This window comes from Conger conger, chromosome 11, assembly GCF_963514075.1.
Source record: "Conger conger chromosome 11, fConCon1.1, whole genome shotgun sequence".
In the NCBI taxonomy this organism is placed as follows: domain Eukaryota; kingdom Metazoa; phylum Chordata; class Actinopteri; order Anguilliformes; family Congridae; genus Conger; species Conger conger.
The window spans coordinates 47,852,562-47,867,199 of NC_083770.1; the positions used below are offsets into that span (position 1 = coordinate 47,852,562).

Below are 14,638 nucleotides of genomic sequence, written 5' to 3' on the forward strand. Positions count from 1 at the left end.
AGCAACCTGTTTTCCCCATCGTGTCATTGGTCGTCTGATGTCCCGATCCGCCCTCTGTCTATACGGAAGGCAAATATGGCCAAAATTATGAAACGAGGCAAAATCCACAGCACTTTTATTTATCATTACGAAATATAAAAATGACTTCTTTGATTATAAAACAAATTACTTCTCGTTGCGGTCTCAGAACTTATGAAAAATGCGTTCGTCTTTGTTGGATCAGACCTTTATGTGCAAGTACAAAAGATAGAGGGTGAGGTTTCAAGTGATTTCATATCTAGTGGGATACTTCGCTTGCTACATAGCATCAAATGCTAGCTTCCATTAGCCTGCCTGCCCACCTATGTTACCCATTACCTGTGGAGCTAGCTCTCTTGGCTCTCTATTATTAAATTGTTTATAAAACAGTATTAGCTCGATGCTTGTATTATTTTGACTGATGCAGTCCATGCCTTGACACATTCGATGTAAGCAGCAACTGCGTTACGAATGAGGCAACACTTTGACAAGGTGGTAGCTACAGGCTAATAATTAAATTCCTATTGCATAGCATACAATTAATTGGTGATCGAGCTGCTCCATTGAACTACATGAAATGTGGATTTATTATTTCTAGGGTAGAAAACTAGAATATGTTACTGTATTGCTCGTGATTTCAAGGTGAATTAGCCAATATGTAGCTGACATTCCTTTTGCTTATCCCACTTATTCTATTCAAGTGCTGCAACAAAATCAGAACGACGCAGCAATGCGCCTAAAATATATACAAAGACAGGAGACAAAGGTTGGTAAGCTCAATTACATTGCGTGCGTTTATTGCTATTACTGCAATGCAGCAAAAGTAAAACACGTCAAACAAGCTATCAATATATTTTTCTGTATTCATGTAACCCTGTTATGTTCCTAGCGTGTATGTTTTTCCTTTTCATTCATTTAAAGGTTTCTCTAGCACTTTCACGGGTGAAAGGAGGCCAAAGGAAGATGGTGTTTTCGAAGCCCTGGGTGCCACTGACGAGCTGTCCTGCGCTATAGGGTAACGCCGAATGCAATGCACAGTTGAACACTGTGTGCATTCTTCGGTTTCTTGTATTTTCCTGTAATTTCTTTCAGATTGGCCAGAGAGTTTTGCATGGACCATGGGCATGCATTCATAGAAGAGCTTGAAAAGGTGGGTTGAAAGTAAACGTATTGAGCTTGGAATAACTCTCAGTATGACAACATATTAACATATTAATTTGAAACGACCATTACCATATTTCGGTATTTAAATGTTATCTTTGTTTTTATTGCTTTTTTAACATCACAGATTCAGTGTGTGCTACAAGATGTGGGATCGAATATCGCTACACCTCGGTCATCAGCCAGGCAAAGTCACATAAGTAAATTATTCCAGCTTCACAGTCTGCTAATGTTAACTTTATATACTCTGCAGAAGCAGCTGCTTATATAGAATTATGTCTTGCCTGTTTCGGTCTTCTCTGAATCATGTTCGGCAGTTCTCTGTTCATTAATCTTTGTAATGAAATTGAATGGTTAATGTTTCTGCTTCCCAGACAAGACCATGTTCAGTGGACAGCCCATCTCTGACCTGGAATGCTGGATTGACAAATACACAGAGGAACTTCCTCCACTGACCAACTTCATTTTACCTGTGAGACCACATTTATAACAACTTAAGCACCCTGGTGCTACCCCTGTGATAACACAGTACAGACCTTTTGCAGTTGGCTGACAATAATAGGAAGAGCTGTAATCTGACATTTGGCTTAAACTGCAAAAAGCTTGGGAAGTCTGGGGCTACAGGACTGTTTTACTATTTTTCATGAAAAGCCACAGCTGTTGCTGGGAGAAAGCTGTCTCCAGGGTGCATCAGTCAGTTGATTTGCAGACAAACATTAATGAGAAATGGATTAAAACTGCACTCTGTCATTTGTTACAAATCGCATGCCCAGTACTATTAAGATTGTTAGTGTTTTTCACTTTTTTTTTTGCATCTGACTGGGCCTGCAGTTATTTACTCCAAAACTCTTCATTTTAAAAACACCTGAAGATTGATTGATTGTTGATTTACTCTAGTGACCATAGGAACTGACGAGCAGTAACCCCGTCTGTGTCTCTGCCTGTGGGTCTACCTGTCTGTCTGTCTGTACGTCTTTCTCTGCCTGTGTGTCTCCATCTGTCTGTGTCCCCGTCTGTCTGCTTGCCTGTGTGTCCCCCTGTCTGTGTCTCCATCTGTCTGTGTCCCCCTGTCTGTCTGTATCCGTGTCTGCCTGTGTGTTTCCCTGTGTGTCTCCCTGTCTGTCTGTATCCGTGTCTGTCTGTGTGTATTTGTGTCTGTGTGTCTCCCCGTCTGTGTGTATTCGTGTCTGTGTCTCCCCGTCTGTGTGTATTCGTGTCTGTGTGTCTCCCTGTCTGTGTGTCTCCCCGTCTGTGTGTATTCGTGTCTGTGTGTCTCCCCGTCTGTGTGTATTCGTGTCTGTGTGTCTCGCTGTCTGTGTGTCTCCCCGTCTGTGTGTCTCCCTGTCTGTGTGTCTCCCCGTCTGTGTGTCTCCCCGTCTGTGTGTCTCCCCGTCTGTGTGTCTCCCCGTCTGTGTGTCTCTCCGTCTGTGTGTCTCCCTGTCTGTGTGTCTCCCTGTCTGTGTGTATTCGTGTCTGTGTGTCTCCCCGTCTGTGTGTCTCCCTGTCTGTGTGTATTTGTGTCTGTGTGTCTCCCTGTCTGTCTGTATTCGTGTCTGTGTCTCCCTGTCTGTGTCTCCCTGTCTGTGTGTCTCCCTGTCTGTCTGTATTCGTGTCTGTGTCTCCCTGTCTGTGTGTTGCGCTCTGCAGTCTGGAGGGAAGAGCAGTGCAGCGCTGCATGTGGCTCGCTCAGTGTGCCGGAGGGCGGAGCGCAGGTGAGTCACTGTACCCGCCTCAAATCAGTCCACACACACAAATAACATCTATGTCAATGGCACCGTAGAAAAACCCTGCCATTCTCCGTTTCAGTGTCGCCCCTATTGTACGGTCAGGCGAAGTCGACGCAGAAGTGGCCCAGTTCCTGAACAGGTATAAAATCAATCGTTTAAGGCTGCTGGTGGCTCATCCTGGTGTTGATGGGCCCCAGGGTCTGGGATCAAATACTGTGTCAGTGGCAACTCACTGGTAGGCCTGCAGGGTGATGCAGATAGCATCTTCTAAATTGGGATTGGGAAGGTAAGCTAGGATCCAAGTTTGATTGCTCTCTAGCGACCCCCACTGGTCATTTGGCTAAAGCGCCATATGAAGTGTCTTCCCACCAATCATGCCTGTGCAAACAGCTTGTGAGCTGCAGTATGAAAAGAAGCAAGTACATGACATCACATGCTTATGAGGAGAGTGCATACTTGTCTCCGCTCTCCCACATTAGCTCTAGAGATTGCACCATGAGGGGTAACGACAAACAAAATGTGCGTTGATTCAGCCCAGCCAACTGTGGTGTACAGTACGGCAGTGCTATGCTCCAAATTAACGGACGTCATTCTTTCTCCCGACCAGGCTTAGTGATTACCTGTTCACCATAGCCAGGTATGCGGCCATGAAAGAGGGCAGTAAGGAGACCATCTACAGGAGGCCTGAATGAGGAGCTGTCGGGGTGCGGAAAGGCAAACAAAATGGAGGCGCACACAAGACTCAATCTCCACCGCACAGGAGTGCAGCTCAGCAGTGTGTCCAGGAGTAAAGCTATGGCACGTGAAACAGTCCAGCTATTTGATCACTGTAAACCACCGCGACTCAACTCCACGTCCTGCGGGCCGCAGTGTCAGCAGGGGTTCCCGTCAGCCGTACGCTAGACCACCTGATTTGACTAATTAGCTTATCTGAACCAAGCAGGTGAAATAATGAGTGAAATCTGGTGGTGTAGCGCACTGTAAGAGCGAATGCCTGCTGACACTGCGGCCCACAGGATGTGCAGTTGAGTCACGCTGCTGTAAACTTTGCTTCCATCACAAAATGTAAATTATGAAATATTGTAATATTGTATTGTTCTGAAACTATATAATTGTATTCATGCCAAATAAAGTGTTTTCACACTTTCTTTCTGTTCATATGAACTGGGGCACATTCACATTTGCCTACTCTGAAGAATGTAGGGGCGGCCTGTAGCGTAGTGGTTAAGGTACATGACTGGGACCCGCAAGGTCGGTGGCTCGATCCCCGCTGTAGCCACAAGGCCCTTAACCCTGCATTGCTCCAGGGGAGGACAGTCTCCTGCTTAGTCTAATCAACTGTACATCGCTCTGGATAAGAGCATCTGCCAAATGCCATTAATGTAATGTAATGTTTCCCATCTAGCCATACACACAACAGGCATATTGTGTAATATTTTAAGAAGCTACTGTACGGTTTGTGTTTCACAGTCATGTACAAAACAAGACAATATTCAATATGCATCTACTTCTGCACAGTTGCATGGCTTGTGTGTTTAAGAAGTTAGGAAAATTGAGCTTTAATCCTTTGTGATAACATTTATTTTAATTTTAACATTAAGATCAAGTTGTCACAAATAATTGGATTAGAGCCACTTTACATTAAATCCACTCAACATTCAGATCATTGTAACATTTCCTACAAACATGGTGTATAACAGGGCTGCCCAACTCAGCTCCTGGAGATTTACTGACCTGTAGGTTTCAGGTGTGCCAAAGGTTTAAATGAACTCTACAAAACTTGATTTCCAGGAACAGGATTGAGAAGCCTTGTTGTAAAGCTTTATTGAAGAAATAGTACATAGCTAGGTTTCATTCCCTTCTATAAAAGGAATGGGATTGAAAAATTCCAAGCACTAGGACCAAATGGCAAAAGAGCTCTTTATTTGGGGACTACATACTTGCAGTAAGACGAATCGTGTGTAGATGGTGTATAGCAAACCAGGATCAATTTATTATTTGATACACTTTAACCCCACAGACACCAGAAATGCCAGCGGATCTCTGACCGTGGAATAATTAGTTTTCACCAGCGTTCAAAACAAACTCTACGTATGATTTTATGGTCTAGTCAGTGACATTCCATTGAACATTCTCAGGCATCTGCAGCAGTGTTTAACATAATTTTTTACCAGCCTCTGCAAAGTATTTCAAATACAAATTTTGATCCAGATCTGAAGCTGCGTAGTAACCAGCCTTGGCGGGTCAGATGAACCGCAGAAGCGGAGCGCCGGACTAGCGCCGCTGGACACACCCTTTCACCTCTACATCCCCGGCGCCGTGAAGACAAAATGGCCGCCGCCTCTCGGCGATGTCAGCCGGCCACCCCCCCCGTTTCACAGGATCTGGCACCAGCCCTTGTGGGACAGGGTGCTGGCCCAGGTCATGAGCGACAGGTTGCGGTCCTCGTAGGGTGGGTAGCGCAGGTAGGTGACGCACTCGATGCGCGTGCCCCGCAGCAGGCAGGACTTCCTGTGGGAGAAGGTGTCGAAGCTGGCACGCCCGTGGTAGGAGCCCATCCCGCTGGCACCTGCCACGCCCCCAGAGCACAGGGAGGTTGGAACGGGAGCCGTGGGAAAAAACGAGGCGCCACTCGACATTTTAATCCCGCGTCCGCCCCCCCGGGGTTCACTCACCCACTCCTCCGAAGGGCAGCATCACCATCAGGCTCTGCAGAGTGCTGTCGTTGGAGCAGAAGCTCCCGCTGGATGTTTCCTCCATGAGCCGAGAGATTACCTGCGGCGAGAGAAAGGACAGAAGGGGGGGGGGGCATTCGACACGACAGGGACACGACGGAGAGACACGACAGGGAGAGATGCCACATAATCCTTTATTGAGAAAACATTTAACATTCAGGTCAAGTTTTGTCATAGTTACAAATAATTTGACTATAGCCACTTTACGTCAATTCCACTCAACATTCAGATGAATGTACCACTTCCTACAAACATGGTGTATAGCAGGGCTGCCCAACCCACTTCCTGGAGATTTACTGGCCTGTAGGTTTCCACTCCAACTGAAAACACACCTGTTGGAGTGTTCTAGTCGAGCTGTTAATTCGTAGAATCAGGTGTGCCAAACTATTGATTGAAATGAACTGTACAAGACTATATTTCCAGGAACAGGATCGAGCAGCCTTGGCGTAAAGATTCACTGAAGAAATAGCACATAGCTAGGTTATATTTCCTTCCATAAAGGGAACGGGAATGAAAAATTCCAGGGAACCTTCGACCAACAGGGACAGGACACGGCTCTGAAGCCGGCGGTTGAATTTCAAACGGCGTCTGAGGCGTACCTTGCTGTTGCTGGAGTACGCGTACACGCACAGCGGCTTCTCGCGCCGGCAGATGAAGGCGATGGCCTCGTCCACGTTGTTCACGGTCAGGATGGGCAGGACCGGGCCGAATATCTCCTGCTGCATGATGGGGTCCGTCTCCACCACGTCCGTCAGCAGGGTAGGGGCTACGCAAGGCAGTGGAGTACCGTCGTGAGGGACATTGTAATATAAAACGTTGCAGGTTCCATTCCCAAGCAGGACACTGCCGTCGTGCCCTTGAGCGTGGTACTTAACCTGAATTACTTCACTATATCTACCTGTATAAATAATGGCATGTAAATATAAAAATACTAAACTGCTGTGCAAGTCACTCTTGATAAGATAAGCTGCTAAATAAAATACTAATGTAATATACATCAGGCATTGGTGCAAGATGGTGATTATACACAAAATTAATGAATGAAACCAGTTGCTACAACCATAAGCACATGGTTTATTATTATTGCATATTAATGCATGCACTTGACTCGAGAACATGGTGATCGTGATTATCTATGGCACCTTATGCACTTTTATGTTTCAAATATTATCCATTTGTACAGGATCTTTAGTAGGCTACATTTTAAGCATGGCACCATTTTCCACCTGTGATAGGCGTCTAAAGCCTCCTCGTGACAAATTATGATTTTACACCATTACAAAGCAGCACGGCAGTAAGCAGCTGGCACTTCGGTTGGGCCTCAAAGAACCCAAAGCCTTCGGGGGACAAATTGTGATCTTAAACCACAACAAAACACCCCCCCCCCCCCCCCCCCAGTCTTCTTGGAGTCAGAGGGTTGCCGGTTCGATCCCGGCCTGGGTGTGTCAAAGTGTCCCTGAGCAAGGCATGGCAAGCCAATCCCCCGTTGGTGTGTGAGTGTGTGTGTGTGTGTGTGTGTGTGTGTGTGAAAGGGTGAATGAGAAGCATCGAATGTACAGCGCTTTGGATAAAAGGCGCTATATAAACGCAGACCAGTACATTACATTACATTACATTATTGGCATTTGGCAGACGCTCTTATCCAGAGCGACGTACAACAAAGTGCATACCCATAACCAGGGATAAGTTCGCTGAAAGGCCCTAGAGGGAAGTACAATTTCAACTGCATTAACCCCCCTTACCGATGTACTTCTCGGCCTCGTTCACCTGGCCGCCGACGGCCACCGTGCCGGACCTGCCGAGGGCGTCGCGCACGCGGGCGAAGTGCTCGGCGTTGACCAGGCGGCCGAGGCTGCAGGACTGGCGCGGGTCGGGCCCGTAGAACTGCAGCAGGGCGCAGCGCAGCGCGTGCAGCAGCTGGGCCCGGGCGTCGGCGTGGCACAGCACGTAGCCGGGCGCCACCGCGCTCTGCCCCGCGTTCTGGAAGCGCGCCCAGGCCATGCGCCGGGCGGCCGCGCCCACGTCGCAGTCCCGGTCCACGTAGCACGGGTTCTGCCCGTCCAGAACCAGGGTGACCGGCGTCAGCCAGCGCGCCGCCGCCTGCGCCACCTTGGTGCCGTCAGCGCTGTTGCCTGGGAAACGGGGTTCGGATTTTTATTTTTTTTTAAAGCTGCGTTAGGCTCCTAGTCACACGTGTGTCAAGTGAATTAATTTAGCAGCCAACTCCTAAACCAATATTAACGGGCCGCCAGACTAACTTTTTCAACTGGCAGCACTGGTGCCACAAACCTTTTCAACTGGTGGCACAAAATTTAGTGGCACAATAATTTGACAAGGCATCACACATTCAAGTTATCAGTTCACTACATTTTGCAGTATATAGCAGTGGTTCAACCTTTTTGCCTCCCCCCTCCCTTACTCCTAAGATAATATAAAAATAATATTGAATAATTGAATCAAGAGAGGGCCTGTTTTCTGAACATGTTTTCCACCAAAATTATCCAGACCCGGGATTGAAAATATGTATATTATTATTATGTTAACATGCTGAAGAAATATTTGAAGTACATGGAAAGAGAGTGGAGCAAAAACTTTTTAACTTCATTTTTCCTTCATCGTGGAAGCATGGAAAGAATATTTTTCATTCCAAAGACCTCTGAATCAGGAATATTTTTTGGCCGTGTGCAAACAGCTCTGCTCTTTTATCAACGGCTGGTCTATAGCTCCATGCACCTGCAGAATTCTCTTTAGACTGAGCGCAAAAAATCTTTCCCGTGCACTCTTCTTCAATATGATGCATTGCTCTCCAAGTACCTGTAACCTATTTGATAAGGTGTGCCGACACCTCTTTTTATTAGAACATAAATAAACAAACATTAGTCAGCACCCTGTTTTTACCTCACCTGTGAAGAATACGTGATCAAACTTGAGATCTACGATTTCAGGTAGGTCACTGGCTGACGCAACCAGCACATGGTAACATTCCTGAAGAAAGGGAAGATGCAGTGTCACCATTGACAATAACTGTGAGATAGATGAGTGTAGAGTTCTCTTTCATCTTAGCCTAGAGGTAGCCAAGCACAACACACTCGCTCAGTACTGGCTGTGGCATCTCAAAGCTCTTCTAAATGTATTCATAATATATATAATGAATATAGATCATAATTTTGCATTTTCGAGCACAACAACCATAGGGGCAAAAATGTGTCAGCAAGTGTTGATAGAAACAAATTTAGCATGTTAACGCTAATGGTAATTGCATTCTATAACTGCGACTGCACACTTGTTATTCATGAATTCGTAGGGCTCCTAATTAGATATCAACATTGCTGAGACAGACATGCTAAAGGGGAGAAAAGAGAAGGGCATTCTGTCATCTCTAAATTCATTAATTCAATTGAGTTCAACAGCCAGCAGGCTGCTGAATTATAATTTAACAAACTGTTAGCAAGCTTATGCCTTACAACTTTCATGTGGCCAAATGTGTGACATAATAGTTTTCAACATAAGAGCACACTAGCAAACTGGTCTAAAAAATTATCATTATAGCTTGCCTCAGTAGCTAGAAAGGTAGCAGGCACTGTATGTTTTATGAGTCGTAGTACAGAAAAGTAGGTTTAAATGCTACTCGAAAGCGAGTATGTTTTTTCAGTGCAATTTACCGAATGTGGTCAAATAATTTGTGCATTAAAACCAATACTGAACTGCAGTTAAATATCCTCAATATATTATGAAAATCTATGGCTTATTAGAGAATTTATCATCTTGCAACAGTGCTGGAGTTGTATTGAGAATTGCATTTGGGGAGAGATTTTTACGATCCCACAATATACCATGTTGGACATACAGTATGATTGATATGGTATGAGTGATGTGTATGAGGTAATGTGATCATTTAAGCTGATCTTACCAGACCCCATAAACATAACAATCATCACCCTGCCCTGACTAATCCTGACAGACAAATAGCAGCCTTGTCATGATTCACATGAAGACTAATTAATCAGCCAGAAAAAAAGCCACAAGCTGAGTTAATGGCCAGGGTGCCTCTGCTCACATTATCCAGGTAGGACGGAAGAAGTCTGTGCAGAAGTTCTGCTGTGTGAGAGCTGGTGTCCGAAGGACTGACGATCACACAGTTACCTGGAAAACACAGACATGAGCGACACACACACACACACACACACACACAGATACACAGATAAGTGCGTGTGTGAACACACACTACTGTGCACACACGCACTTCCAGTTAATATCCAAAACAATGAAAATAGTTGACCCAGGTCTGATTAACTATATGATTCTTTTTTTAATGGAACACCAGAGGTTACACACTGTCAATCAAGCCTGAGAAGCAAACAGGAAAAGACCCACACAGTTGTTTGTAAAGTAAATATTTAAAAATCTTAAATGGTTTACATGACTAACAATAATGTTATATACATTTTTACAGCAGGAAAAACCACTGTAATAGGGTTGTACATTTACATATACACACAACTGAGTGCACACACACACTTCCAGTTAATGCATAATAATCTGGGACTTGGTTGACCTTTCAGGAGCTTAAACTTAAATTGTTACATTGAGCTTAACTAGCTTTGGCTGCACTGTAACAGAGAGACTGTGAAACGCAGTTGGCATGTTTGCATAACCAGTATCTCACCTGCAGCAATGGCCCCCACCAGTGGCACCAGGCAGAGCTGGACTGGGCTGCACCAGGCCCCAACCACCAACACCACGCCCAAGGGCTCACTCACCACCATACACTCATCCAGAGAGGTGACCTGCAACACAGACGTCCAGTTAACCAGACGTGCGTTCAAGACGGCAAACGTTGGCTAACATTAGCTAACATTCGGCAACATATTCCAACTAACTAGCTCCAACTAGCTAACAGTTTGAAAAGGTAGTGCGCGGTGAACAAAAATCCCTGCTGATGGGGAAAATGCAGAGAGCATATTTGGCTGTTATAATACTCTGTAATCAATGTATATTAGGTCTCACCTTTAAAAATAAATCACAGGTAAGCAACAAATCACCTTGCTGGCATTGTTAGACCTAAGTCGCATCCACTTGTATTGAAAAGGCATTGGTGGTGAACTAAATGGAATGTTCAGTTAAAGGCACAATAGGTTCGATTTTTGTGTTAAAACCTTGTTACAAGACCATTGTAAATCCCTTCCAATCATTGAAAAAGGCTCACTGACTTGTTGACTCACCCTCTGCCTGTGTTCACAGTCCTTAAATTCAGGTTTCAAAATATGCAGTTGACAGGCCGGCACTCTGTACCCAAACATTGTATATTGGCGTTTCAACGTCGGCACGTTCACAGAGAAGGGGAGGGATAAACAGTGTTGTACCTTTAAAAATCATTCAACAGTAACTGTTTAATGCAAACATAGTTCACAACAAACTTTCGCTGTGTGGAAAGCACGTCAATTAACACACAACTGCGGGAGATAAGGCACTAGGACTCAATACAATCCAGACATACAGTATCTGATCCTCTTGTGCAATGGCAAGGGAAGTGGGGTCAGAGATACGCCGAGTTGGTCAACAGAAGTATCACTGAAAGTCCTCTGACCGACAACATCTCCACGTGGTACAGCATTCTTGGGTCTAAGAGCAGGAGGAAACTGTTCATGAATATGGCTGGGGAGATCACTGGGGAAAACCATGGAGATAGCGGTCTCAGACGTAACAGGCAATCCTGTGGGATTCCTCAACAGGGTTCCTGCTGGAGCTTGCACTTAGTCTAAAAGAATTACGGATGTCGCCTTGGACACCCAGGTCCGTGTCGTGTTTATATCTGATGACTGTTGTTGTTATTTCAGCTGGGGTGAAGCCAAAGAGGAATGTCCAGAAACGGATTATAAAGTGTACTATTCTGAAACTAGGTTTGTAGCGAGTGGGGGGAGGGGGGAGGGGGGAGGGGAGAGTGGGGTGGGGGTGCAGAGTGATGATAATCTTCTTTGGCGGCTGAAGCACAATGTGCTGCTTTGTGGCTGAGGGAACACAACGCACATACTTGCCCGGATGGAGACGGAGTCATCGATAATCCAGCTCATATCAGGAGACCCCAGAGTGGATTGTATTTTTTTGTTTTTTTCCCCCAACCGCACTTTCTGAAAAACAGCTACTCGGTTCTGGCGCCCGTGCGTGGTGACGTGTCATCATGCACTACGGGAGCGCACAGGAAGGCTCGATCCTGTCACTTCCTGCAGTATGGGGTGCACTCACCAGGTTCCTCTCCACGTGCTGGGGCTCCATCCACTTCGTGAGGTTGTTAATGGCGTAGAGGGCCTCGTTCTTCACCAGGAGCAGTTCGGACACCACCGTCTCAAAGCGGGGCTGTCGAAAAAAACGCCGCACAAATAACCACAGATGGATCTCAACGGTAAACATCCATTTCAAGAAATAAGGTTGACACCCTGCACCCCACTGACTTCCTCAACCCTCCCCATCCAAAATCACAACACGCCCCCCCCCCCCCCCCCCCCCCCACTCCTGGGCGGGATAAGACTGAAAGCAGGGCCTCCAATAGTTCAATAGTGAGCCGAGACCCTGGTATAGAATATATACCTCACACTAAATGTTTCCTAACAAGGCACCAGGAAGCTCTGCATTCCCTGACCGTGTGACAGCAGTCGGGGGCGGTTCCGCACCTTATGGAGGTCCCTGCCGAGCGTGTCCACGAAGTCACACTCGTGTTCGGCCAGCAAGCGGACCAGGGCCTCCAGCTGGGCCCGGCGGAAGCCCTCCTTGGCCGTGCGTCCGGCTCGGAACGCCGCCCGGGCCCTCTTCAGCTGCTCAGTGCATGCCGCTAGCCCGGCCTTCGAGCAGGGCTCCCCGACCCGGGTTCTACAAAACACACGCCAGGCAGACGTCTCTCTCACCATTCAAACTGCCACCGCCGCTGTAGCAACGGCAGACTTTCCAAATGACTCATACCCTGCTGTAGTGATGTAAAGGTGAAGGAATGTTCAGTGCCCCGTGTGCAGTGTGCCTGTTGAGGATCAATGACCGTGGATCAGTCACCGGATTATCAATAGCCGGATTGGGACCTAATTGACGCAGATACCTTGTGATGCACGCTCAGACAGGCCCTTGCTGAAAGCTAGGATCTTGGCTTTTCTTTGACACATCTCAGTCCTCGAAAATGGCAAGATGGTGAGATGGTAAATCTTGATTGGTAATCTTGAGCCCAAACGTTTACTTCAATTTACTTTCAATAATTTTACTTTAACGTCAGCACATGCAACAGAACAAGCAAACTTGCGCTGGAAACACTTCCAAAAACAACTTTATGGCAGCTAATAACCGACCACTACTTATTTTAATCAGTGTTTACTGATGACGACACTTCCCCCTTATCTCTGCAAACCTCATGAATCAATCAAAGCCAAAGCACAACCACGAAAAGTCGCGCTTTGATACAATGCGTGTTCTCATAATTGCGGTATATTAATGATCTTTAAACTATCGTGAGGAGGATAACGTGAAGCTTGTAATTCCACAACGACAAGGACTGAAGCCACTTCCGTAGTCGGCAGTTCATTAAGGCAAGCAAGGTAATATTAGTTTTTCTAATCTCATGACATGACATGAACAAATTTGCTGAACGGAGTTCATCCGCTTCTGTGCCGTGTTTTCGAGGCAGGATTCGCAAACACCAAGTGGAGTCTGTACCCGTAAAGTGAATCCTTCAACGACAAAAACTTACCTTCTCAATGCCTTGAACCATCGCGTTGGAGACGGGCTAGGTGGTTCGTTCATGCTTCGTGATTAGCATGCACAAAATCCTGACCTTCGCAGAAGGTGCGTGTTCACCTGCACCTCTGAAGAGAGGGGAGGGGGGGGGGAGAAGTTCTGCAATGTTTTGGAGTCTGCGCAGAAATCTCTTGATCCAAGGGTGAGGGGAAAAATGCGACTCCACGGCATTACATTTTCCACTGGCATATCTTAAATCACGTGCCGCTGTTTACTGCTATTGAAAAATAAGCAGCGTTACAAATCTCCCATACAAATTGCATTCAGTTTAGTTTGTGCAAAATGTATTGAGTAGCTATACAATTAGTGTAGGAATATATGTAACACACATGTACACAACATAGTTTTTAATGTAATGACTTAGAATAAAATGAAAAGTAAGACTTTCAGGGATGTAATCCTCAAGTGTCAAAACACTTTTTATATACTGGCACGTGAGTGGACCCATTCAAACCAGGGGACCCCCCTAAAGCAAGCAAACCCCTATGATTTCCAGAGGTATTGCACTTCAGTAAGCCTCTGGTGCCAAAAAGCACATTTCCCCATTGAAGTCATTCAAAGCTATGCATTACCCTGGCCAAATTATACTATTTTGCACAGTACTTTTCTTTTTTAAATTCTATAATTTCTTCACTCCGATTTACTCTCCAGAGACCTTTTTTTCTGAACCCCACATAATTATTTTTTAACTCCCATTCATCCATTTACATTTAGGTACCCAGTGCGCATGTCGTTCTGGTGCCATTAGCCCCAAAATCAAACATGATGGCTGCCTCCATGAACTGGCTTCACTGAGTAGCGCCCACAGATATCGAAGGAACTGGTGAGTGGAAGCTGTCTCCAGCTCTCATATATCTTGATGATTCAAACTGAATAGAGATAATGATTTGAGATGATGTGTGTGAACTAGAGACCTGGGTCAAATGAGTAATTGTTTTGAATTCAAATGCTTTTCTGTGATTCATCGACCTTGCCTGGTGCAATTGAGCCAACCAAGAGGACCAGAATGTGGAGTTTTGAGACCATCTCATTGGTTCCAATACACCGAGAAGCACAGTAAAACATCGGAAATTACTTGAATCCAAAACAAATAAATATTTGACCCCGGTCTGAACTATGTTTTTTTTTTTTGTTGTTTGTTTGTTTTTTTACGTAACACCAGAGATGACACACTGTCAATCAAGCCTGAGAAACAGCAAACAGGAAAAAGACAGACCCACACAC

At 45.7% G+C, this 14,638-nt stretch overlaps 2 protein-coding genes across 2 annotated transcripts; one reads left to right on the forward strand and one right to left on the reverse strand.

Moving 5' to 3' along the window:
• Nucleotides 1–68: 68 nt before the first annotated feature.
• Nucleotides 69–4,070, forward strand: mmab (metabolism of cobalamin associated B). The gene is made up of 9 exons (XM_061261320.1): nt 69–253; nt 720–784; nt 940–1,033; nt 1,111–1,168; nt 1,307–1,379; nt 1,554–1,651; nt 2,827–2,891; nt 2,986–3,045; nt 3,514–4,070. The coding sequence occupies exons 1-9, from the start codon at nt 141–143 to the stop codon at nt 3,596–3,598; spliced, it is 711 nt and encodes a 236-aa protein (XP_061117304.1). The 5' UTR covers nt 69–140; the 3' UTR covers nt 3,599–4,070.
• A 1,206-nt stretch (nt 4,071–5,276) lies between these two features.
• aldh3b2 (aldehyde dehydrogenase 3 family, member B2) lies at nt 5,277–13,534 on the reverse strand. Its single transcript, XM_061261022.1, has 10 exons — nt 13,368–13,534; nt 12,310–12,505; nt 11,885–11,995; nt 10,308–10,428; nt 9,699–9,784; nt 8,545–8,626; nt 7,384–7,773; nt 6,241–6,407; nt 5,582–5,681; nt 5,277–5,475 (listed from the first exon to the last, which is right to left on the reverse strand). Exons 1-10 carry the CDS (start codon nt 13,418–13,420, stop codon nt 5,282–5,284), a joined length of 1,500 nt encoding a protein of 499 aa, XP_061117006.1. The 5' UTR covers nt 13,421–13,534; the 3' UTR covers nt 5,277–5,281.
• Between the last annotated feature and the right edge of the window lie 1,104 nt (nt 13,535–14,638).